Source organism: Artibeus jamaicensis, unplaced genomic scaffold (assembly GCF_021234435.1).
Source record: "Artibeus jamaicensis isolate MK-2021 breed Jamaican fruit bat unplaced genomic scaffold, CSHL_Jam_final contig_332, whole genome shotgun sequence".
NCBI lineage: Eukaryota > Metazoa > Chordata > Mammalia > Chiroptera > Phyllostomidae > Artibeus > Artibeus jamaicensis.
This window is the reverse complement of record NW_026521788.1, coordinates 37,478,501-37,502,220: the sequence shown is the minus strand read 5'-3', so window position 1 is coordinate 37,502,220 and position 23,720 is coordinate 37,478,501. Positions and strand designations below refer to the sequence as shown.

At 53.3% G+C, this 23,720-nt stretch overlaps 1 protein-coding gene across 2 annotated transcripts in view; it reads left to right on the top strand.

Annotated features, from left to right (window-relative positions):
• The first annotated feature begins 9,719 nt into the window (after window positions 1-9,719).
• GRID1 (glutamate ionotropic receptor delta type subunit 1) overlaps window positions 9,720-23,720 on the top strand; it is a 780,146-nt gene continuing 766,145 nt past the window's right edge. For both annotated transcript variants that reach the window (XM_053663815.1, XM_053663813.1), the window contains exons 1-2: window positions 9,720-9,893; window positions 12,031-12,186. In XM_053663815.1, the coding sequence (XP_053519790.1) occupies window positions 9,815-9,893; window positions 12,031-12,186 (235 nt within the window). In that variant the 5' untranslated portion in view covers window positions 9,720-9,814. The remainder of the gene's footprint in view (window positions 9,894-12,030; window positions 12,187-23,720) is intronic.

Genomic DNA, 23,720 nt, shown 5'->3' with positions numbered 1-23,720 from the left:
GACTGACCATCTAGCTGTCCACAGCTCTCCCAGTCCAGGTCAAGGCACTTTTATCCTTGAGCTTTGTCCTCAGGTTTCACGGGGCTCTCAAAGCCCGCAGCCGGGCCTGTTCCCCAGGCCGCCGGAAGGGGGCAGCATTGCACCATGGCTGACCCTGGGCGAGGGCGTCAGTCAAGTCTGGGTGGCTGCATTTTTTCGTGGTCCCTCCAGCCAGGCAGGCTTGGTGGCTTGGCACAGGAGCCTGGAGACTGCTGGCCCAGGGCTCGTCGGGATCTGGGAGCCCCACCGCCTTCGCCCTACCCGCTCAGCGCAGGAGGCTCTTTCTTGGCACCTTGAGCAGCCTGGAACCGCCAAGCCGTGCACTGGATGAGTGCACTCGATTAGTGCACTCATCCAGTGCACAACCTCCCCCTCGTGGAATGCGGTGTCGCTGGGCTTGCGCCAGGCTAGCACGCACGTGTTTTCCGCTCAAGGCTGGTGGTGTGGTCCTGAAGAGAGGGCCGATCTGGGCACGAGGGAGGGAGCTTGAACACTGGCCAAAGGGATCCCACCTTCATCACTTAGGGTCACACACCAGCAGATGGTGGCAGATGCAGGTCAGCCCCCCCCCCCCCAGGACTCCCGTGGCAGGGAAAGACCTACCGAAGAGCAATAAGCTGGTAAAAGAGCCCTGAATGACCCCAGTGTTCAGGAAATGTACATTAAAACAACTTTGAGGTAGAACTTTTAAAAAAAAACCCCAAACCACCGGAAATTAATAATGCCTCATGTTGGTGGAGGTGCAGAGAAAAGAACATTTTCATGAATTGCTCGTGAAAATGCAAACTGGCTTTAAAAAACAGCTTTCAAGAGCAATTTTGGAAATATGCATTAAGAGATTTAAATTATGCATAACTGTTCTAGGCATTTATCCTAAGAAAATAATTGCATAAGAGCTGAAAATGCCTGTATAAGTATTTTTACAGTAGCATTGTTTATAATGGTGAAAATTGGAAAAAAGTGTCCCATAGCAAATGACTGGTTAAATAAAGTTTGATAGATTCTTGGGATGAAACCGTAATTGGCCATTAAAAGTAATGTTTTCAGGAAGCAATTTCATGGCAGGGGGAAATACTCACATTAAAATGTTCATTTATTCATTAATTAATTCATTGGTTTAACTAACATTTTTGAACATCTAGACATGCCAGGCATTGTTCTATATAAGAACAATATAAGGGAACAAGACATTGTTCTATATAAGGGAATAGAATTATAAACAAGATGGATAATATTCTTCTTCTCATGAAACTTATCTTCTATAGAGGGAAACGGACAATAAGTGAAAAGTAAATTAATTTCAGGAAGTGGCACTTTTATCTGCTTCTATTTAAAAATTATACCTGAGTAGAAAAAAGTACAGGAAGATAAACATCATGCTATCCAAGGGGTTATTTCTGGTTGGTGGTATCAGTTAGGATTTGTGTTACTAATAACTGAAAACTTTCAAACAGTAAGGGCTTAACTGTCTCATGTATACAGGGTTGAGAAAGCCCATCCCTGGCGTCTGGTGCTTTTGCCACCCTGGGACGAAGCTGTCACTCCCCATGCATGGCTTCTCAAGGCCACAAGATGGCAGCCTCTCTTCTGAATCTCCCCCCTGCATTCCAGGTGGGCGGAGGGGAAGTCTTTTTCCTCCTGAAGTGTTGCCTCTTTATTGCGAAGAAATAGAGCTTTAGCCATCTTTTCATTGGTCAGAAGGGGCCAGCCTACTCCTACCTGAAGGGAGATAAGGAAGAACTTGGAAGTGGTATTATGAGTGATTGTAATTTCTTTCTTCATGTTTTCTGGCATTTTCTAAATCAAACTAGATATTAAAACAAGTTTCGCATAGAGGGAAAAAATAGCTTTTTATGTTTTAAGACAAAGGGTGGGTGCGGATTGCTCCAGGGGAAGCCAGAGCAGAGTGAAAGCAACTGTAGCTGGGCTCAGACACACCTGAGAGGCGCGTAGGCCTCTGCCACTGATTCCTGTCCCCTTCGGTCTTGTGGGCTCTACCCCTGTCCCCACTGCAGGCTAGCACAGTTCTGAGAGGATGACGCGAGGTACCGGTCCACGGCTGCCCCGGTGAGGACTGCTCCCTTCTGTCTGTCCTAGCTCTCTCCATTTGCTGGTCTGCAGGAGGGGTAGATGTTTGCAGCCTGGGCTAATGCAGGGCTGGGCCCACTGGCCCTTGGGTCTTTCTCTGGAAATAAGCTGGAGTTTGTCCCCATGCCAGGCCCACCTGGGTTTGCATCCTGGCTTCTGTACTGTGTTTATTTCCTGTGGCTGTTGATTCAAATTACCACAAATGGGGCGGCTTAAAACAACAGAAATGTATTCTGTCACAGTTCTGGAGGCCAGAAATCTGAAATGTGGCAGTGGCTTTAGGGGAGAATCCATCCCTTGCCTCTTTGGGCTTCTAGTGGCTGCTGGCATTATTTGGCTTGTGGCTGCACCACTTGATCCCTGCCTACATGGTCACATTGCCTCTGTCCGCTTCTCTTATGTGGACACTCGTGATGTCATTTAGGGCCCACGCAAACAATCTAGGACCATCATCTGCAAAGACACTTTTTCCAAATAAGGTCACATTTACAGGTTCTGGGGATTAGGACCTGGATGTCCTTTGGTATATATATTTCAGCCTATCACACCCATTAACTGTCCAGGGACCTTATTGCTCTGAGTCTCTTATTTCATCTGTAGATTGGGGATGAGAACCCTGTTTCACAGGGTCTTGTATGGATCACCAACCATATGAGCAGGTGATAATGGGACTGGGCCTCTTTGCAGTCGAGCCCTGCCCTTCCACTCTGAGGTCTGAGGGCTATTCTCATCTTCTAGGGCAGCTTCTTCCTCCCTCCCCATTTAACATTGGCCTATCCTCTCTTCTGCAGATGCTTGTCCTCATCTCCACCCATTTCTCCTTGCATTGCCAGCTCCCTGCAGCAAGGTGGATGCAGTGCCTGGTGCAGTGCCCAGGCCTGGCACTTGGCAAGGGTTAGTCACATGCTGGTTCCCTTCTTCCCCTGGGGGCCTCCCCTTGGGACTTTTGCTCCCTCCTAATCTCACTTGTGTTCTCAAACACCAAATCCCTGGGTCTCTCTATTTCCCAGATAAATGTCCTGGAAGTTAGGGACCTTGCCTAACTAAGCCTGCCCAGCATGTCAGTGGTGGGTCCAGGGCCTGTGCCATCTCCCTGCCTCTTCTTGAGGAGCACTGGGCCACCCCTGCTCCAGGCTGAGTCCCCAGGAGCATCGCTGGGAGGTAGCACCTTTACTCTTTGGGTTTGTAGGGTGCTAATTGCACCGTGACGCTCAAACAGAGAAAATCAATCAAAATTTCATTTCATTGCCAGATAAAGAGGTTTACAGGCCAGAGATCCTGCTCTCGGGAATGGGTGTGTCCACTGTCAGATCTGTTAGGGGCTGCATAGCACAAGGGCTGGGTCTGGGGAGGGGGGGTTTGCCAGATGAGCCAGGGCTCCAGGCAAATGTAGCTCCCCCTATCTGCTCCCCTGGGATGGTGAGGGGCTCAGCTCTGAGAGGCGACAGGCCCAGGCTGGAGGGTGCTGCTGGGCTTTACCTGACTTAGGATGAGAAGAGGTGGGATGGGTGAGCCTCTCACATTCATTTAACCAAGTGTCTGGGGCCTCCTCTGTGCAGCTCCAAGCCTGGTGTGCAGGCTGACACCTGAGTACCCCTCACAGGTGTGAAGCAGGCTGGAGTGAGCCCTAAGGTCCCACCTCACCTTGGATACCTGCAGCTCCACCCCTGGGGAGGGCAGATGGCATATGAATGGCACTGAGCCAGGATGGGTCAGTCTCTTGCGAGCACCCTGGTGGCCAGGGGGACAAGGGCCTTACCTCTCTGTCTTGATTCTCTGTTGTGTATCAAGGGCCCTATGGGTTCCCCAGGATGCCCGCTGAGGACATGATGGTTGACATGACTCTGGCTGCTGTGTGGGGTCATCCCAGCCCTTGCTCTGTGAAGACCTGTCCGGCAAGGGGTGAGCCTGGCCTCAGCGTCTCCCACTCGGGCCATTTAGGCAACTTCCACCCCAGCCCTGCCACTGACTCTTCTTCACATCTTGCTGTTCTGATCTCTGCGCTCCTTCACAGGCTTCTACATCCATGCCTTTCTTTTGCTGGTCTCTCTGCTTGGAATGTGTACCTCTTTCTTAACTCAGTTCAACCTGCATGGTGTCAGTCCACTGCAGGGACCCACCGCAGCAGATGGGAGGGACAGGAGGAGACTTGGGCAGTGGTGGAGGGGCAGGAGGTCTCTGTGATGCTCCATGTCCTGGGTCTGGAAGGTTGTGACTAATGTTGGGGTGGCGGGGCATGACTTCAGCTCGGGGAGATAGATGGGCCAGGATTTGGCTCCCTGCCACTTGGCCCTACCTAGGGAGTCAGGAGCTCCCCAAATGCAAAAGGGGAAGAGCTACAGAGCCCAGGGGCTGGGAAGAGAGGGGAGAAGCTCCCTAGGCCTTGTAGCTTGGAAACAGGGACCGCAGCAAGCAGCCTAGGAGGGGCCTGGGCCAGCCTTTGGGTTTAGAGAGAGACACTTTGGGGCTGTGGTTTTCAAACTTTAGACTCTCAGTAGCCATACATCTTCCTCACGCACAATGAACTCAGAGCACCCATGTGTGGCAAGACTGACGCAAGTGGCATAGGTCTAGAGCCCCAGAAGCCCCATCTCCTCTAAATAGACTCCTCGGTCAAGGCTGGGGGGTGCACGCCTGGAGGATCACTGCTTTAGGAGGAGGTTGGGATACAGGCTGCCTCAGGTGGCCTGACACTAAGATGGCAGTTCCTGGGGGGCCTTCCTGGGAGCAGAACCTTCCTTCCCTTTTGTTTTCCTTTGGTATTTGGTAATGGCTTTGTGCAAACTCCAGCCTGCCTCTTCTGGCCTGAGAGATGGGTACACCTGGAGAACATGGTACAGGGACCAATTTCTGTAGTTCCAGCTTGTTTTTGTGAAGGCAGCATCTTGTCACACAGGTACCTTTTTGGACTACCTCGGTTCTAAGGAGACTGAGCAGCCTATCCTGGGCCTGTTTCTGGACTGTATACTGCAGATAAAGAGGGTTTATTTTGCCCTGCAAAAATGAGGAAATGCTGTGTATGATTTCCTTCTTCCTCATTGAACTGTGGGGCGTGGCTCCAGCAAGCAGAAGCCCCCCTCACTGGGGCTGCCGGCCATGAACACATGCCTTGTGCCGTGGGCAGTGCTCTGGGAAGGGTACCTGACAAATTCCAAAACCTGGTGTGGCTGGGGCATGGCTCCAGCAAGGCATGTTCAGGGAGGGCACGTTCAGGCGATCTCCCCCCACGCCTAACCCTGGGAAGACTGAAGGCTGAGTGAGCAGAAGGCTGGAATAGTAGAATGAGTCGTGCAAAAGACTTCCAGCCTGGAAAACTGAAAATAAAAGCCCATGAAACTACTAAGAGTAAAAAATAAAATACAGAATATGGTAATACAAAAGAAGATCAAATAAAGCAAATACAAGCTGAGAAACAGTAAAAATGAGATGAAAGAGTTTGACAAGGTGTAAGGAAGACAAAATAGAGATGGGCAGTTAACATACAAGGAAAGGCAGCTATTGCAGGTAGGGTGAAATAAGCAATACATAGGGCTTTTCTTTTCTTTTTAAAGAAAACTCTGGTGGGTTCCGAGGGGTTTCCTGAGCTCACATACTGGCAGAGAGTGGGTTCCCTGGAGTCCAGGGGTCAGGCCCAGCCTGGAACTTGGTCTATAGGGACCCATGCCTAGTTCCTTCTAAGATGCTGACTGGCCCCTTCCTGGGCAGTTGACCCCCAAGACTTGGGTTGGCCTCCTCCTGTGTACTCAGGAGACCTGGTCTTCTGTACCAAAAACCTGCAGAGAATCCCCTAGACTAGCCCTTGGTCTCTTGTGCTGGCATTACCCTTATGCAGAACCTGGGCTGAATTGTTTTGGAAATCCATAAAGCCTGGGTCAGCTCTATGCTGGAGAGAGAGGGGCCAAGGCAATCTTTCAGGGTACAGTACCATGTCTAGTACAGGGCTCTCTAGGAGAAACACGACTGGGGAGGGCGCACCTCTGCAGGGGTTGGGCTTTGATAGTTCCACATGGAACAGGTAGCTCTCAGGGACTGTGCCAGGGACTGAGAGGGTCCGAACTTCAGCTGGCCCTTCCTTAGCCCTGTTTTGGGTGGGGTGATAAAGAAGGTGACAGAGAAAGAAGAAGTCTGAGATTGTGGAATGACAGAGGTTAAGTTACAATAATTTTGGCTTCTGAGTGGATCACCATGGCCTCTCTCTTTTTGCCTTGACATTTAATCCGCAGCTTTGGTGGCAAACTCCTGGCTTCCAGTAATGTTCCAGTGGAGATTCTCAATGGCCCCAGTTTATTTTTCTGCACCTTCCTTCAGTTTTCTTGTGTGTAAAATGGGATAAGATATAGGGTACTAGGCACAGTGCCTGCCTGTGGCTAGAATCAGTATAACTGAAGGTTCTTTAGAAAAACAATTATCTCTGTTGGATGAACTCTGTGCAAGAGAAAAATTTATTGACTCAGTTTCAATTTCCGTGGGTACACCTTTGTGTGGTGAGGAACAAAACCAACAGGGCTGAGCTCTGGGTGTGCCAGTAACTCACTGGTGCCTTGAGCAAGCCCCTCCTTTCTCTGAGCCTCGGTTTCCCCTCTGTGAAATGAGTATGCATCATATGACCCAGATAATGCTAATGTATCTTCTCCAACCAGGTCCTGACAGTAGGGGTGAACTTACTCACTGGGTAGAGTGCCTTCCCCAGAAGCTAGTTTTTGGGCAGGCAGTTTTTGCAGTCTCAGAGGTTATCAGGGCTTAAAGGGACTGGGCTGGCCAGGATCAATAATTAGGGTCTTGATGAGCCTGGTAAAGCCCTGATAGTGTCCCTGAACCTGGCAATTCTAACTTAAGATGGCCCTTGAGATGGGTGTGCAGAGGGCACAGTGATCTCTGGGCCTGCCTCCCAGCTCTAGGAAACATGGGACTGGTGCAGAGTGACCTCTATGGCCAGGAAAGGGGTACCCAGGCCACTCTAGTCTGTCAGAGAAACTGGCCTGGCTTGGCAGCGTAAGAGGATAAGCATCTGGGGATGGTGAAGGACCCCACACTGTGGGAGATGGAGGGAAAACAGGGACCCAGGAGAGGAGGTGAGGTTGCTCCAGGCCAACAGCTTCCAAGGGGTTCCAACCTGAGTCATTACCCTCAGGTGCCAAACCACAGGGATCTCATCAACCATTTCATCATCCAAACTAGAAACTCGGATAGAGGTAGTCCCCAAACTGTGTGTGTTGGTGGGTTGCCTTCTTAATGTTTGGAAGTAGGTCTTACTGCAGTCATGCTACCTCTACTTAGCATAATATACATCAAGAAAAACTTCAGGCTGGGTTACAAGAATCACATACCTCCTTTACTGACACAGCAGGGGCTCAAACAAGTGAGCTTGGGGGTCCTTCATCCTATGGCTCTCGACCTCAGATTTGAATGCCTGACTGCAGCCACCACAGGAACCAAATTGTTATATAAAAAAATCCTTTATTTTTTTTTTCTCCTTACAACCGGTAGATGGAATTTAGAGGGGATGAGAACAGAGGCTGGGGTGGGGGGTTGGAGAGGTCGGGTGAGGTGTGTTTTACAATCCAGGGCTCCTAAGGCAGGTGCCTTGAGGAAGTGCTTTTGTGTGGGCATCACACTCACCCCCATGGCCCAGCCTCCCGCAGACATAGCCATTCCTCTCCCTTCTCACACTTTGGCCTCCTCATCCTGAAAGTCACTACCTGCTTATGTGGCTCCTTGAAACTTCTCCAACCCAGCTTCTCCTCTCCACCAGGCTGCCCCTGCCTAGCTGAGTCAGCCCCACTGGCCACTGCAAAGATTGCCTCATTGCTCTCCAAGACTGGCCCCATCTGCACCGACGCCTTGCCCACCTTTCCAAAGTGAAACTTGCCAGTACGTCTTCTAAGGGCCAGCCCAGTCCCTTTAAGCCCTGATAACCTCCAAGCCTCACAGCTTGGGGGACACACACACACACACACACACTTCTTTTTCTTCCTGTCTTGGCTGGCTAATAATCAACATCCAGTGTCTGTAGTCCTCCCTTCTTTCTTCCTTGGTAACGTCCACTCAGCCTTTAGAACAGTCACCTCCTCCAGGAAGCCATCCCTGACTGTATTCCAGGTTGTCTCAGAGCACGGGATGCATCTATGTTTACATAGCTCATTCAAGGAACTTGCCACATCTTTTAAGGATCTGTTTTTGTGTCCGACTCTCCCACTGCTCAGGGAGTTACGGGCAAGGGGTGCTGCCGTGCGCACTGCATGGCTTGGACCCCGGCAGGGGCCTTGGGACCAGATCCCCAGGGCCAGTGGGCAGTCCCGGGCTTGCGGGTACGGCCCGTTGCAGAAGGCGCTGCCAGGCGCGCCCAAACCGAGCTTCCGCGGAATCCGGGTCCCGAAATCGTGGACGTGCCACGTGGAGCCCAGTCTGCCTGGGACTTGGGCAGGATGTGGAGCTGCGCGTTTGCCTTGCGACCTCTTCCCAGGCTTAAGCCCGAGCAGTTTAACGCTAACACTGGTAGTGGGCGGCTGGAGACATTCACCCGGTGGCGGAGGGGGCCCCAAGTCAGGGCTCGCGCGTGAAGCTCGCTCGGTGCAGCCTCGGAGACTCAGAACGCCGCCGCTTGGAAGGCTCCTCACGTCCGGGCGCAGCGGTCACGGCTGCGCCGGTTTCCGGCCATGAATTGGGCTTCAGAGTCCGAGCCTCCTGCACGAATCCCGGCTGAGCGCGGGACCCGCGGGGCGGGGGGCGGGTGCACGCCAACCTCCCGGCGGCAGGCTAGGATTCGAGCCCGCAGTCGCCCGTCTGCTGGGTGACGCTCGGCCGCGGCGGGTTCCCCTTGGTTCCCGTGCCGTCTCGGTGCCCCGCCTCGTCTCTCTCCGTGGGCCCCCGAGAGGGGCTCTACGCCTCCGGCGCGGGGATGGCCGGAGAGGCTGGGCGGCCGAGGTCGGCGGGCGCCGGCGCTCCGGGACTCTCCGAGGGCGGTCGGTGGCCGAACCTTCTCCAACCTCCCGCCCCCGGCCGAAGTGGGAGGGGGGGCGCCAGGCCCAGGGCCGCCAAGTCCGTGCGCGTCTAAGGCCCGACCGACCTTCGCCACAGCACCGGCCTCCGAGTGTGCCCCGGACCGGGAGCACCGAGCGCCCGGCGCCCGCTCCGAGCCGTGCGCGCGGGCGCGGCGCACGTTGGGGCTGAGGCTCCGCAGTCACGTGGTGGAGCGGAGGGCGGCGGGGCGGGAGGCGGGCGGGGAGGGGAGGGGGAGCGGAGCCGGGGGGAGGGGGAGGGGAGGGGGCGTCCTCCGCAGTTCGCTCCTGGCCGGGGCTCAGACACCCGGCGAACCCGGAGCTGCCTCGCCGGCCCGGCCGCCGCGCCACCGCCTCCACCGCCGCCACCGCCTCTGCAGCCTCCGAAGCCGCCCGAGCCGCGGGAAGCGCCACCGTCGCCGCTACCGCTGGCCGCCCCCGCCGCGCCGGCCTGGGATCCGGCTGCCACCGCCTCTGCAGCCGCCACCGGAGCGGGAGCGGACCGAGCTGGGCTGGGCTGGGGGTGGGGGGGCACCGGGAGCAGGGGCGGGCGCGCGGGGAAGACGCACGGGCGCGTTCGGCTCTCCCGGGGACCAGCCCGGGACTGCACCCGGACGGGCGCCTCCCCGCTCCGCGCTGCCCTCGGCCTCACCCCGGGCCCGGGCGGATGAGCCGCGCGCCTGGGGGACATGGAAGCGCTGACGCTGTGGCTTCTCCCCTGGATATGCCAGTGCGTGTCGGTGCGGGCCGACTCCATCATCCACATTGGTGAGAGCAGCAGGCGGCTGGGCGAAGGCTGGGCGGGGGCCTCAGTAGCGCAGGAGGTGCGCGGCATCCAAACTTGGCGGTTCCCTGGTCCGAGGGGCTCCGAGGGCTGTGCTCCAGAAGGGCCGCGCCGCCCCGCGGAGGAGCTGGGCACGGGCCGCGCCGCGCCGCGCTCCCGCGGGCCCCTCGGTGCTCCCCCTTGGCTCCATCCCTGCGCGCGGGGGCCCCTCGGCCTCTGCCAACATTTAGGGCCGCGGCTGCGGGGACCCCGGTGCTGGACACGCGCCCAGGCCCGCACCCCTGGAGGAGCCGTCGGTGGGCTCCGGCTAGCCCTTCGGCGCAGCCCAGATCAGTGGGGACCAGGGGACGGACGCAGCCCGGGATCTCGCCAAGTTGGCAGGGCAGAATCTGGAGAGGCCCAACCCGAACCGTGTGTGGTGGGTGGGTGCTGTCAGCTTGTGCCGCTGTGTGTGCGCCTGGCCCGTGTTGGTATCTCGGCGAGAGGGCGTTGGGGTGTGTGGGGCTGTCTGAGCTTGTGTCGGTGAGTACGCGACTGTCAGCCAGCCTGTTAGAGTGGACCCAGTGTTTGTCTGTTTCTCCCGTGTGTGTCAGTGTATCTCTCCGTGTATGTGTGGGTGTGTGTGTATCTGGTTGTGGCGACTGCAGCCCAATCCTAGACAGTCCGAGAGTTTCCTGATGTTCAAGTCTTGGGCTCCAGCGAATGCTCCGGGTAGTGGGAGCCGAGGGAAGAAGAGTGTGGGCGGCGGCGGCGGCAGTGGCAGTGGCAGTGAGGGGAATGTGTGTGCGCTGAGCGGGAAGAGATGGATGGAGGGAGAGAACCCGTAGAGAAGAGGAGAGAGTGGAGAGGAGGAGGGGCGGACGGAGGGGGAATGTGTGGGATTTGGTAGCAGGAGAATAATCCTAGGAAGTTGGGCTGGGTCGGGGGGCCGAGGGCAGTTGATTTGGGTGAGCCCCTCTGCATCGCCTTTCCGGAAGTTGGGGAAGACCAGCGAGCACGGAGAAACTGGAGATTCGGAGATGTTAGAGGAGGCCCGGATGGTGGGCAAGGCGGGCGAGGGAGGAGGGCTTGGGGTGGAGAGGGGTGATGAGGGACCTAGGCTTGGGTTTGGTGGGCTGCATCGCCCCCCTTCCCTCGCCTGGGCCCGGGGATCAAACTACTTCCCATGGGGGGTGGGGTGAGTGTGGGTGTGTGGGCACTTGGGTCGGGGTCAGCCCCTCTGGGTGCATCCTGGAATTGGGGTCCCCCCTCCGCCACCAGCTCTGGGAGGATCATTGGGCCCATTTCTGGGTTGGTGGGCATTTTGGAGTTGCCCAGGCTACAGGGCCAGGCCTGGCCAGACAGAAGCTCAGAGTAGGCAAAGGCTGTGCTGAGCGTGAAAAAGGCCAGCCAGAGGCCACCCTTGAAGAGCTTCTGGTAATTCTAGAAGGCACTTTCAAGATCAGCTCTATTTGGGCTTCTCAGCCCTGCTGGGGCAGAAGGCAAGGGGTCGAGGGGACATTCCCCTCCACACAACATTCAAGGAGGAAGAGGAAGTGGGGAGAAATGGGGAGCAGAAGTTGGAGCCCATAGGCAGGGCTGGGCAGTGTTGCCCAGGAGCCAGGGTGGCACTGAAATGCTGGTTATTCAAGGCCCCGGAGCAAAAAAGCCTCTGAGCAGGAAAGCCACCTCAGACCTACCTGCTTAGCTCCACGCACAGGGGAATGTGCAGGGCAAAAGGAAGTCATCATTCGCTTTTGGGTTTGGGGCCGGGGATCTTCCTGGCTCCTGGGATGTCAGAGCATGTGTGTGCTACCTGAGGGCACTCCAGCTCGGCTCAGTCAGTTGTGTGGGGCACAGATGGATCATGAGGGAGCATGGTTTGAGACACTCATGAACTGGTGGGAGCATGTGTGATATGCATGTGTAACTCATGTCAACTCTGCACATGTGTGTCGTGTGTGTGGGGGGCATCCTGTGTTGTTTGACTTAGAAAAGCCTTTAACTGTTCTGAAACTTCAGTCCAGAACTCCCACCACCTGGCAACCAGAGGTTCTGCCAGCCCCATGACCAAGGCAGGAGTGGGGGTGGGGTGGGGAGGTAGAGCTTTTCAGGCCGGTCTTGACCCCTCGTCTCCTCCAGGTGCCATCTTCGAGGAGAACGCGGCCAAGGACGATAGGGTATTCCAGCTGGCTGTATCAGACCTGAGCCTCAACGATGATATCCTGCAGAGCGAGAAGATCACCTACTCCATCAAGGTCATCGAGGCCAACAACCCGTTCCAGGCCGTGCAAGAAGGTGAGGAGCCTCGGTGCCCAGGGTTAAATGGGCCGCGGCCTTCCAGGCTGCGGAGCAGAGGAGGTCTGTGAGCTTGCGACAGGCTTGGCCGTGCAGGGCCTCCTGTGTGCCTGGGCAGCCGCGCTGCCAGCCACGGTGGCGCTCTCTGCACCTCCCCAAAGCAGCGTTGCTGGTAGTGCTCTTACAGAGAGGCTGGGCAGGGGAGCTTGTGAGCGCGGGGTGTGTGGTAGGTTTGTGAGCCTCCTTTCCAGCTGGGTTGGCGCGTGTGCGCGTCCTGTGCTGGTCGCGCAGGAGTGAGTAGCTCAGGGCTGCGTTTGTTTCTTGAGTGTTTGTGCGTGAACGCGTCTGCGTCCGTGCACCTCCCCTGACCTCGATGGGCCGGTGTATGGTGTCTTCCTCAATGCCAACCGAGGACAGCTTGGAGGCTGAGCCTGCAGTCTCCTTTCTCCGGAACGCGGCCCAGAACCTGCCGCATTTCTCGTCCTTCGCCTGCTCAGTGCTTTGGCTCCTCGCTTCTCGGCCAGCCGTGCACCTCTGCCGGGTTTGGAGGAGCTGATTTCTCTGCTTTCGCTGTCACCATCTCGGGCCGAGGCGCCGCATGGGCCGGAGGTAGGCGCTGTTTGACCAGGAAAGGAGTGGAGTTGGTCCAGGCCTGGCTGCAGGTAAATCCTAGCCTGCGCCTGGGCAGCCCGGGGCCATACCTCTGCCTCAGATCAGGCCTGGGGGCAGGGACAAGTGCACGGGGCACTGGACAGGGTGGGGAGGACGGTATTTGCTGTTCCCTCCGCTTATTCCCTTCTTTCTCTTCTACCTGGCACTAGGCTGGTTCTGGAACCTGGGTTCCTCCCCGACACCGCTTACTTCCTGGTAAGGGCCTGAGGCTCTATTCGACCCTGACATCTGCCCAGCCCAGGTCCCTTTCCTTTCCTCTGCTTTCCTCCTCTTATCTGTGCGTGGACTAGACTTTGAGGCCAGGAGTGCTGAGGATAAAGGGCATAGCTGGTGGCACAGAATGTGGGGATTTTTCTAAGGAGAAACTGGCAGGACTGTGGGTGTAAGGAGGAGGAAGGTTGGTGGGGGACTCCAGGCTGCCCCTCCCTCCCCCAGCCTGCTGAGCCCAGAGTCTTTCTGCTGCCAAGGGTTATAGGTAGGCTGTGGGTTTCTTGGGTACCTGCAAAGACAGGGTGACTCGGTGAAGGCTCTGGTCTGGGCTCGGAGTTCATGCTAGAGAGAACTTTGCGTTGGGAATAGGTCTTTTGCGAGTCTCCTATTCTTAGGTGTAATAGAGGGAGAAGGCCCAGCTCTGGGGCCCGAACATCCAAGTAGTGTGTCTTAAGGTAGTTATATAAACCCAGAGTTCTGAGGTTACGCTTTGGGGGTTGTAGTGAGTGGGGTGAGGTTGCTGTTGCCCATTATGAGAACTGCTGCTTCCTGGCCTTGGCAGTACCCATGGTCAGATGTCCACTGGAGTCCTGGGGGAGGAATCCCTGTCGTTGGTGTGTGGTCCCACCAGCAGTCCCTGCCCCCCACATCGCCCACCCCTGGATTTCTTATGTGAGCCCTCGTGAAAGTGGGCTCCAGCCAGGTGATGGTGGGCCTCATTAGGCAGGAACGACTAACTTGAGTGGGGATCTGGTGACAGAAACTTGTCCAGTTATATGCCACCATTTTCAAAGAGCATCCTGCTTCTTTGGTATTGGTCCCACACACTTGTCTCTGTGGACATTCATTCTCTGTGCTGGGGGCTGAGGACAGTGCAGGGAAGCGCACATTCCCTGCACCCGGGAGCTCACAGTGTGACGGGACCCTGCCTGTGTGTTCCACAGCCCTAGCCAATTTTGCCATCTGGGAATGAAAATCCTAGTGTTGTAGATATGCTTAGTTTTTAAAAAGAGGAGTCCCAAATCTGGACTTTAATGTAAAATTTGATTTTGAACCACTGTTAACTAATCAAATAATTTACCAACATATTATAAGCCCAACAAAAATAGCTATGGGGCATTCAGCCTCCAAACCCCAATGCAGCTTTTTCCTGGAGACACAGGGCTCCACCCAGGGACTTTTTCTGATGTAAACCTTGCTTTTCTAGGTCTTAGTTTCTTTACTTGTGTAACTGAAAAATATCTTAGGCTCCAAAGATCACGGGCTGATACAGTCTCACGTGGGGTGAGAGCGAGTATGTGTGAACATCTGTCCTAGGCAGTTGGATTCTGATGTCTGCAGTTGTCCAGGTAGAGGGGTAGTGACCAGGTATTGCTGAGCTGTGTGCAGCCCAGAAGAGTATGTACTGGTTAAAGATGGTATGTGCTTTCAACTTATGAGCTATGTGGGCAGAAAGCCGGAGTGTTATCCCATTCCCTTATGTAGAACCTTGGATGTCTATGAGGGATGGGAGGGACCAGCCCCTCCAGGGCCTCAGGGAGTACAGAGAAGTGCTCAGAGGCTCCTTTTCCCTAGCCTGGGGATTGGCTGGGCAGGCACTCAACTTGCTTAGAGTCCTTCCTTCTCTGCTCTGTGGCTCGCTGTCCATTTGTGGCTTGGCCCTGCCTAATGGATATGTTATCTTTCTTGGGCCTGGATGTTCATTGCAATAGGACATGGGTGGTAGACACGGTTTGGGTGGGAAGGAAAGAACTTTTGGGGGTGGGGGAGGGGCCAAAGAGAAAGGGGGCAAAGATAGACTGGGGTTTAATCTCCCTCATGGATTGGAGAAGCTCCCAGTGATCCCCTGTGGATTGGGCTGATTCTGTCCCTGTTTTGGTCCAGGAGACAGCATTGTAACGGGGGTCCAGCTGCTTGCCACCATGTGCAAGAATAACATGAAGATTTGTGGGGAAGGAAAGAGGTTTTTGTTAACAGGGGACGCAAAGTGAGGGGGCCTAGAGCATTCCTGTTCCGAGCCAAGCTCATTCACAAATCACAGGAGACCAGCCACCCCCAGGACCAGAGTCAGAGTCTAGTCACCTCGCCCCATCTTATCTGTCCTTTTGAAGCTCATGGCAGCTACGTGAATGGGTCTCCGTCCTCAGGTTCTCTGTCTTTCTGGTGCACATGTGGGTCCTAGTGTCGCCATCACCTTGCTGCAGCTCTCTCTGCTGAGGTGTCCTTCCAGATCACTCCAGATGGCTGTTCAGGGGAAGCTACATCCATGGGGCCGTGGTGTCCAAGGTTGCCCGTGCCCCTGGGGCTGAGGAATGTTCCCAGATCATGCCTCTGTGTGCTGCTCTCAGGGTGAGCCCAAGGGCTGGTGCTGTTGAGGCCTGTGCCAACTTGGGACTGTGACTCTGCGACCTGGCTCCTGACTGTGCAAGGCCTAAGGCCTGAGTGCACTCCAGCTGAGGATGGGAGGCAAGCAAGAGTATAGGTTTCTGCCTGTGTTCTGTTTTCAAGTACGCTCCCTAAATCCCACCCACTGTGGGAGTGCCCAGCTTTTCAACCAATGTGTACTGTTGTATGCCATGTTTGTCTTTGCCCCTCTTCTGGCCACCATGTTCCACAAGGGGGCAGTGTTCAGAGCCATGCACTAGTCTATGGCGTCTTGGCCTAGGGTGGGGCTCTGGCCTCTGAGGTGGCTTGCTGAACTCTGCCATATACACAGGTGTTTGGACCTTTTCTGCCTGTGCAGCCCCAGTATAAGCTCCTCCTGGAGCTCAGCTGCCAGGGCCATGGACACTGGGTCGTTTACAGTTCCTCCAATAGCCTCCTCCTGCTGCTGCCGTTTTGATCTGTGGCCTTGGCATTTCTCCCTGCCCTTCATCCCTTCTCTGGGGGAGTGCAGCCTCTGTGCTGGGTCAGGGTTCCCCTGGATTAGAATCTCCCTCACTCCCCAGCTATCTGGTCAGACCGTCCTGTTGTAGCGCCATAAAGGGACTGTTTTCAAATCCTGTCTGTCTCACTTGCAATGTGACCCTGGGGGAGTCCGGGCTCTGCTCTGAGCTTCTGTTGACGTATGTTAAAAGGAAACAATCATAGTACCTTCCTTATAGGATTATTATGAGGATTAAATGAGTGAGATGTGTGTGCATTGTCTGTGGAAGGCCTGTGTTAGGTGTTCAGTAAACACCGAATCCCTCTCCTTTCCTTGTTCCAGCTGTGAATTCATCTCAGCTTCTCTTGAGGCTGTTGTTGTTTTCAGCTGCATCATTTCTTAAGCTAGTGTATTTCTTGACAGCAGACCCTCATTGACCTTTCTACAATATTTTCAGCTTTTTATTTAGCTCTCTCACCCCCGATTACAAAAGAAATGCATTGCTACAATGAGCATGTGTTAATTTAAAAATGTACAAAGAGAAAAGGCAATGCATGTTCAATTTATAAAATGTGGAGTGTACAGGAAAGATACAGGACAATTTATATTTGGGAGAAATTAGATTTATAACCTTGCAGTTTACCCAAAACTTCCTTACTTCCAAGTCTTGCTTGATTCTCAGCAGGAGACTTTGTCAGACTCATAATTAAAATGATGAAAACTGTAAATAACTTCTTTCAGGCTGAAAAAATGTTTTGTTTTAAAATAAAATAAAGTTCTCTTAAAGTAAGTAAAAAAAGAGACAGGAGAAAATCCTTCTGAATTCTATATTTGTTATTTCCTGCTAGTTTTTTTCTCCACTATATTTTATAAATGCTCAGAGCTCCCATTCAGTTGTTTGTCTTCCTTTTTTCATTTAACGTAGCGTTGATTTTTTCTGAAATCACTGTGAACTATTTGTAAACATTACTTTTAGCAGCTGCATATATTTTTCAATATTCAAATCAACTTATTGTTATTTTTAATACTTTTGATTTTTATTGTTGTTCAAGTACAGTTTTCTTCCATTTCCCTCCTCTCTCTGCACCACCCCAGCCCTCCCTCCCTCCCCGTCTCCACCCTCCTTGTTATTGTCCACGTGTCCTTTATAGCTGTTCCTTCCAAACCCTTTACCCTTTTTGCCCATTATCCCCTCCCCTTCCCTTCTGGTTACTGTCAACTTGTTCCCAGTTTCAATGTCTTCGATTATATCTTGCTTGCTTGTTTGTTTAAAACAACTTATTGTTTAAAAAATGGAATCATTGATGCTGAGATATGCTTAAGTATTACTGAAAAAAATAAGAAACTACTTTGAGTTTTGGTCCTATGATTTGCACCCACAATTTCTTCAGGCCGATTTTGTATATAAGCTCCTTACAAACTACCTTTTAAGCTAGTTGTTCAGTCTTTATGTGTTTATGTTAAAAAATGAATCACACTTGATGAAATATGCACTTGATGAAGATTTAAAGTTAGCAAATAATAACAGAAATTATATTTAACTCTTAAAAATGTTATATCTTAGATTTAGTTGGCAAAGATCATATTAACAAAGTGTCAGAATTTGTCTTCTAGATACTAGAAAAGATGCTAATTTGTTAAATAAAAAATTTATATTGTTTTACAGTGCCTGCTCAAGGAGAAGATTATATAAATGCATAAATGAATAAAATAACTGGCTGAATACTAGTCTTCCCTGTTCACAGTATTATCTTGTGGTATAAGTAAAAAACTCAAGTCATGGGTTATCCTGTAGAGATATCTGTCATAGAGTGGAAAGATGACAGTTTAAGGAAGAGGATGAATTAAGGAACATATGTGAGGCAATATTCCTTTTAAGCACAAGTGTTTTAGGAAGACAAGGTAAAATCCACCAAAGCATAGCTTAGTGTTCACAGAATGAAACAATGAAACAGTGAAATAAAACGAAGATAAACTCAGCAAGCTTGTTGATGGCCCTCTGATGGTCTTGGTTGTTTTGTGTTGGTCACTCCTAGGTTGTCACCCTGCCCTCACACACTGTGCTGGTACAGAGGCATTCTGCTAGGTGGTATTTCTCCCTGAGCTTTGATGCCTCTAGCATTTTCCTTGGCTTCCCTTCAGAATTATAGGTCCCATGGCAGTCGTATCCTTGTTGGATGGACTTCGGTATAGTTCAGTCTTCTGTCTATTTTGGTTGTGTTTTTGTTTCTATTCTTTCTTGTCCTTAAACTTGGTTGTGCAAGGAGGTACAGTGTTTCCACCTATGCCTCCATCTTGGCCAGAAGTCTCTTTTTTAGTATTTCTACTGCCATGTGCTTGTTCCCAGATTGGGAGGTTGGGCTTAACTGGCAGTGAACAGGTGGACACCTCACACCACTTCTGTAGGTTTCTCTTGGAGGGTAGCTGAGTTTGACCCTTCGCACTCAGAGCCACATCTTCTAAGGGCCGATAGAAATTGTCTCTCTAAATTCTTGTCAATGCCAGGTCAAAATCCCCTAGCCTGTCCCCTCTAGCCATCATCTTACTTCTTTACTTGGCCTTCTCACTACCCAGAAAATGCTGTCTCCTAAAAACTTGGAACATTCAGTCTGTACTTCTTGTTCCTAAACCATTTGTAACCCAGTCTGATCCCTGCATGTGAATCTTTTTAGATTTGGCTACTCAGGGCAGTGGCTCTTTGTCCCTACCCTTTGGTTTTGTTCTGTGGTTCCCTTTATGTCAGTCAGGAGAGATTATGTTATGCTGTGGTAACAAATAATTCCCAAATCTCAGTGGCTTAACATAAAAATTTATCTCTTGCTCATGCTACAACGGCCATCGTTGATCAGCTTAGAGCTTGGTTCATCTTGGTCATGGTCACTCGGCTTGAATATTGCCATTTGCTGTGCCAGAAGAAAAGAGCTCTGGATGTGACACATCCATGTCAGTTCTGTTCAAAACTTACTGGCTGAAACTAGTCGTGTTGTCCCAGCCAGGCTGAAGGAGTCCAGGAAGCACAGTCGTACGATGTGCCTGGAAAGGGGAGAACTTGGAGTATTTGGTGAATGACACAAGTGCCTGTGGCCCTATTCATGCAAAACAGCCTCCCATTTCCTTGGTCACTTATTAAAACAATAACAACAGTTTTAGGTCATGGATCCTTATTGAGTCAAATCCATGGCGCCTATCAATTTCCGTTTGCCCATTCATTTACTTTTCCTTCTGCCCCCCAAAGATCTGGGCAGCCCTTCGGTATGGTGGGAAGTCAGAAAGTCTGGGTCCTCAGCCCCAGCTGGGCTCTCACCTTTTATCAGTGTCTACTAATCTTGTCCCCTGAAAACTAGGGCCTGGACTGGTCCTGTTCTCAGAAGGCTTGGGTCAGATGCTTCCTAAGTAATGAGATGGAGATTGGCATCCAGGCTTTGCCATTGCTGGGGCCAGCACCAGTGAGCTCCCCCAGCTGGACTTCAGCAAGTTGGCCCTTCCTGTGGCATCAGCAGGGCTCCCTGTGGACCTGCTCCTCTTACAGACTTCTCCTGCTTTCTCCTTCATCCCCTCCCCATCCCCTCCTCACCCCTGCCTGCCTGCACAGCAGCTCCTCTTTCTTTGGTTACAGCATTGGGCAGGGCAGAGACTCATCTCTCTGCCATGGGCTGGCCTGTTACAGCCCTTTGGGAGTGTGGCCTCTCTGACTGGCCCGGAGCCTAGCAAGGTGATATCCCATCAGCTGGGTTCTCAAAGACCTTCCTCCCAGTGTATAAATAGCCAGTTTTCTGGCCAGTGGCCATAGATTGGGAAGAGAAAGACCCAGAGTTCTCCCTTCTAGGCCTGAAGCATCAGTAGCTGTGAGGTGATTAGATGGCCTCTTTCTTTATGTTTCTGGGCTTAAGCTGTGGGTGGGGCAGGCACACAGTGGGGGAAGCCACAGGCCGCCAGCTGGGGGCCCAGGATGGTCCTCAGCTCGGGCTGCATCTCCTCTTCCTGCCAGATCTGGGACATGTGGCCCTGGCTGGCCCAATCTACCCAATTGCTTCCCTCACATCAGTCCTTCACCAGACCCAGACAGAGGCAGCCAGATGTCACAGCTGCATCTCTGCGCCTGTCCCTTTCCAGGGCTCAGCCTGGGCTGCCCATGCCTCCACATGAGAACAGGCCTGGTGCTCAGGAGATGGGGGCAGGAGGAGGCTTGTTGCTCTCCCTTACAGACTGGGGTTCCCGTTCCTGCTCTGCTCTCTGACTCTGTGCAGGTTTCTGTGACTGGAGGAGGAGTAACAACACAGAGGACAGCTGTGACGATCAGCTGAGGAAATGAACTAAAATGCCTAGCTAAGGGCCAGGCAAAAAGCTAGGGATGGTTGTCACATTACCAGCCTGAGTGATCCCAAGGGTTTTTGGTCTCCAGCCCTTCCTCACCTGGGCTGGGCAGGATCCTCCAGCTGCTGCATCATTTAGGGGAGCTGGGAGTTGTGCTGTAGCCTTTTGCAGTGTCCCAAGGGAGCAGGGAAGGAGGTCGGTACTGACAACATGGTCCCTACGCAGGCTGCCTAGAGCCGTCTGTGTGGACTTGGGCTCCGGGAACCTGCAGACTGCCCCTGAACGATATTGCAGTCTTGCTTTTCTGAGTGCACAGAGTGGCTGGAGTCTGCCCCATGTGGCCTAGCCCCCCAGGAACCTGCCATAGGGCATACATAACTTGCTCTATTTAGTGGAAAGGTGTCAGGCAGGTCTGGGTTTAGATCTCAGCTCTGTGACTGATGAGCTGAGAAGTCACTCGCCCTGTCCTCCAAACAGTTCCACCATCTGTGAAGTGGTGATGGTTCTAGAGAAGTGATACATGCCCAGCGGGAAGAAGGCTGTCAGCCAGCAGCAATGCCATGGGATGCCCAGTAGAAGTGCCTCATGCTGGGATTAAGGGTTTGGGTAGTGGCATATAAGAGAGTTGGTAGACATTTGTTCTTAGGGTGTCCTGGGCCCCTGCCAAGGGTATATGATACCCCTTGGTGATACCAACTCTCAGGTAAGGGCAGAAATGGACTCCACTGGCTAAATTCCATCCCCTCTCCACCCCGCCCCTAGCAGTAGCCATTTCTGTGCTGGCCGCGGCATGGCCCGAGCCCCTGCACATTCAGCCTCAGCCTGGCCAGGCTGGTGGGCTCTGCACTGCCTCCCTGTGCAGAGGTGGAGCCTAGAGGTCTTGCTTTGGCTCTTCTCCTGGACTGGGGCTGGGGGCTTTCTTCTCAGCACCCAGAGGCTGGAGAAGAGAGGGACCACGTTTGGGGGCTCTGGACTGGGCTCCCTGTGCTTGTCTCAGCAGTGGTTTTTATGTGGGCTGGTGCCAGGCGCTGAGGTGGCCCTGACTTGGCTCTGACCTAGGGTGCCCTCTGCCTTTCCTGTCACGGCTACAGCTGTCAAATGCTGTTCCTCAGCCCTAGGACTCCCACAGCTCCACTCAGAGTTCTAAGTAGCCCACACAATCTGGTGGGGTGCCTCCGAGTCCTACAGACTCCTATTTTGGGCTTAGAGCTCTGACAGTGCATCTCTCCCTGTCGATGAGCCCCAAGCTAGAGCCTCTGCTTAGGGCCTTTCCTGGGTGCCTGATAGAGGCTTTGTGGGGCTGAGGTGTGACACTACATGCTCACAGCGCTGAGCTGGGGCTGCACAGTGTGTCTATAGCCAGTGTTCCTCCAGGGACAGTAGGCAGGGTGGCCATGCCCCTGGGGGAGCATGTTGTGATGGGCAGCACTGAGGAGGGAGGACTGTCAAGGAGGTTGGGTCAGGACCTTGGCAGTCTATGAAATCTAGGCAGAGATCCCTGGCCCTGTGTACGCATGAGTGCGTGAGTGTGTATCTATGTGTTCTTGAGTATGTGTGAGTGTATATGCGTGTATGTGCATGTGTGCTTCAGCATGTGTGCATGAGTGTGTGCACTTGAGTATGTGTGAGTGTATATGTGCATGTGGTGCAGATACTCGTGCTGCCCGGGCACATTCAGCAGAACTATCCAGCAGTGCTAGCTGCTGCTTGGAGCCCCTCCAGTCCCTTCTCTCTTTGTCCTCCTCCTGGACTTCCTTCAGGTCTCAGTCCAGAGGCAGCATGCCAAGGGCGCCCCCAGTGCCCAGAGGAACCTGGCCTTGTCACATGTTTTCCCTTGATTGGGCTGCAGGAAGAAAGGGACTCAATTTCTTTTGTGGCCTGTTGCATCCTCAGCTCTAAGACAGGGCAGTTCATGAGGCACTCAAAGAATATCACTTCCCCCTGACTCCTGGGGAAATCCTTGGACCCAGATGTGTGGTCCTGACTTGGGGTCCCTCAGAGATCACCCCAAAGACATGGTCATTGTGGTGGTAGCTGTTCAACTTGGCCAAGGTCAGGAGGAGGCTGTGGGCAGTAGCGTGGGCCCGTCTTCATTGTTGGTGTCCCCTTTGGCACTTAGGCATCATGTCTGTGGGGTGAGGGCGGGAGCCAGTCTGCCTGCCCACACCAGGGAGTGACTCTCCTGTGGTCCCAGCCATGTAGGTATTAAGCTGAATCAAAGGGTCCTGGTGTCCAGAACGGGAGGTGATGTGGTTGTGCATCCTCCCAGATTCTTCATGTGTTGGAGCCCCAGCTCTCAGTGCGATAGTATTTGGAAGTGGGGACTTTAGGAGGTGACTAGGTTTAGATGAGGTCTTGAGGGTGGGGGCTTCATGATAGGATTAGTTATAAGAATAGACCAGAGAGCTGCTCTCTCTTTACCCTGTGAGAAGGTGGTAGTCTACAAGCCAGGAAGAGATCTTATGAGGAACTGGATCAGCCAACACCTTGATCTTGGATTTCCCAGCATGCAGTCTGTGAAAAATAAATGTCTGTTGTTGAAACCCCGAATCTATGGTATTTTGTTATGGCAGTCTGAGCTAAAGCTGGAAGGGCAGGACTGTGGACACCCCTGGCCTGGCACTAGACTCTCTGTGGGAGAACTCACTGAGGGAATTGGGCCAGCCCTGCCCCTCCCAGGACCTTGGGGCTCACACACATCGGATAAGAGCCAGGTACCTTTGAGGATCAGAGATTCTTGTCTTTAACCTAACTTTGTATTCAGCCAGGCTGTGTCTACTACCCACATGTTTGAAGACAGCCACTGTGCCCCTCAGGCTTTCTCAAGGCTGCGCATCCTGGAGCCCAATGACGTTTCACCTGATTCTCTTTTGGATCCATCCGTTTGTCACTGCCCCTGTTAACACTCTTTGTGTCCCTCAGTGAGGGACTTAACTTGCTGACCTCAGTTTTCCTGCCTATAAAATGGGGACAGTGGCACCTCCCTTAACAGGTTGTCTTCAGGACCAAGTGAGGTGGCTGTAGAGAACTCAGCCAGTGCCTAGCACCACGGAGGTGCTCAGTAAACAGGAGCCACAGTTGTTGTCTTCACTGTCGTCTGGCCAGTGCAGAGGGAGGGGGGCTATCACTACTTCTTCTGGACTCTCTGCTGATATTAACGAAGGCTGAGTGAACACTGGCTGTCAGCACCGCCTCTCCCTGCGGCTCTGGGGGAGCCTTTGGTCCTGGAGCCTGGACTCTGTCCAGGAAAGGGCGATACCTCAGATGCCCCGACCTGGAGCCTGTGCTGTTTGACTCCAGTGTGCACCGTCACACCGACTGCTTTCACGTCCAGTTTGCTCAGGGCTTTTGGACGCTCACTAGTGCCTCTGGGGGCTGGCTCTCTCTCCCAGTCAGAGCCGGCTTGCAGGAGGCCTGTGCTGTCTTCACTGATTTCAGAAATGCTCCAAATGCCAGGCCTAGCCCCTCCCAC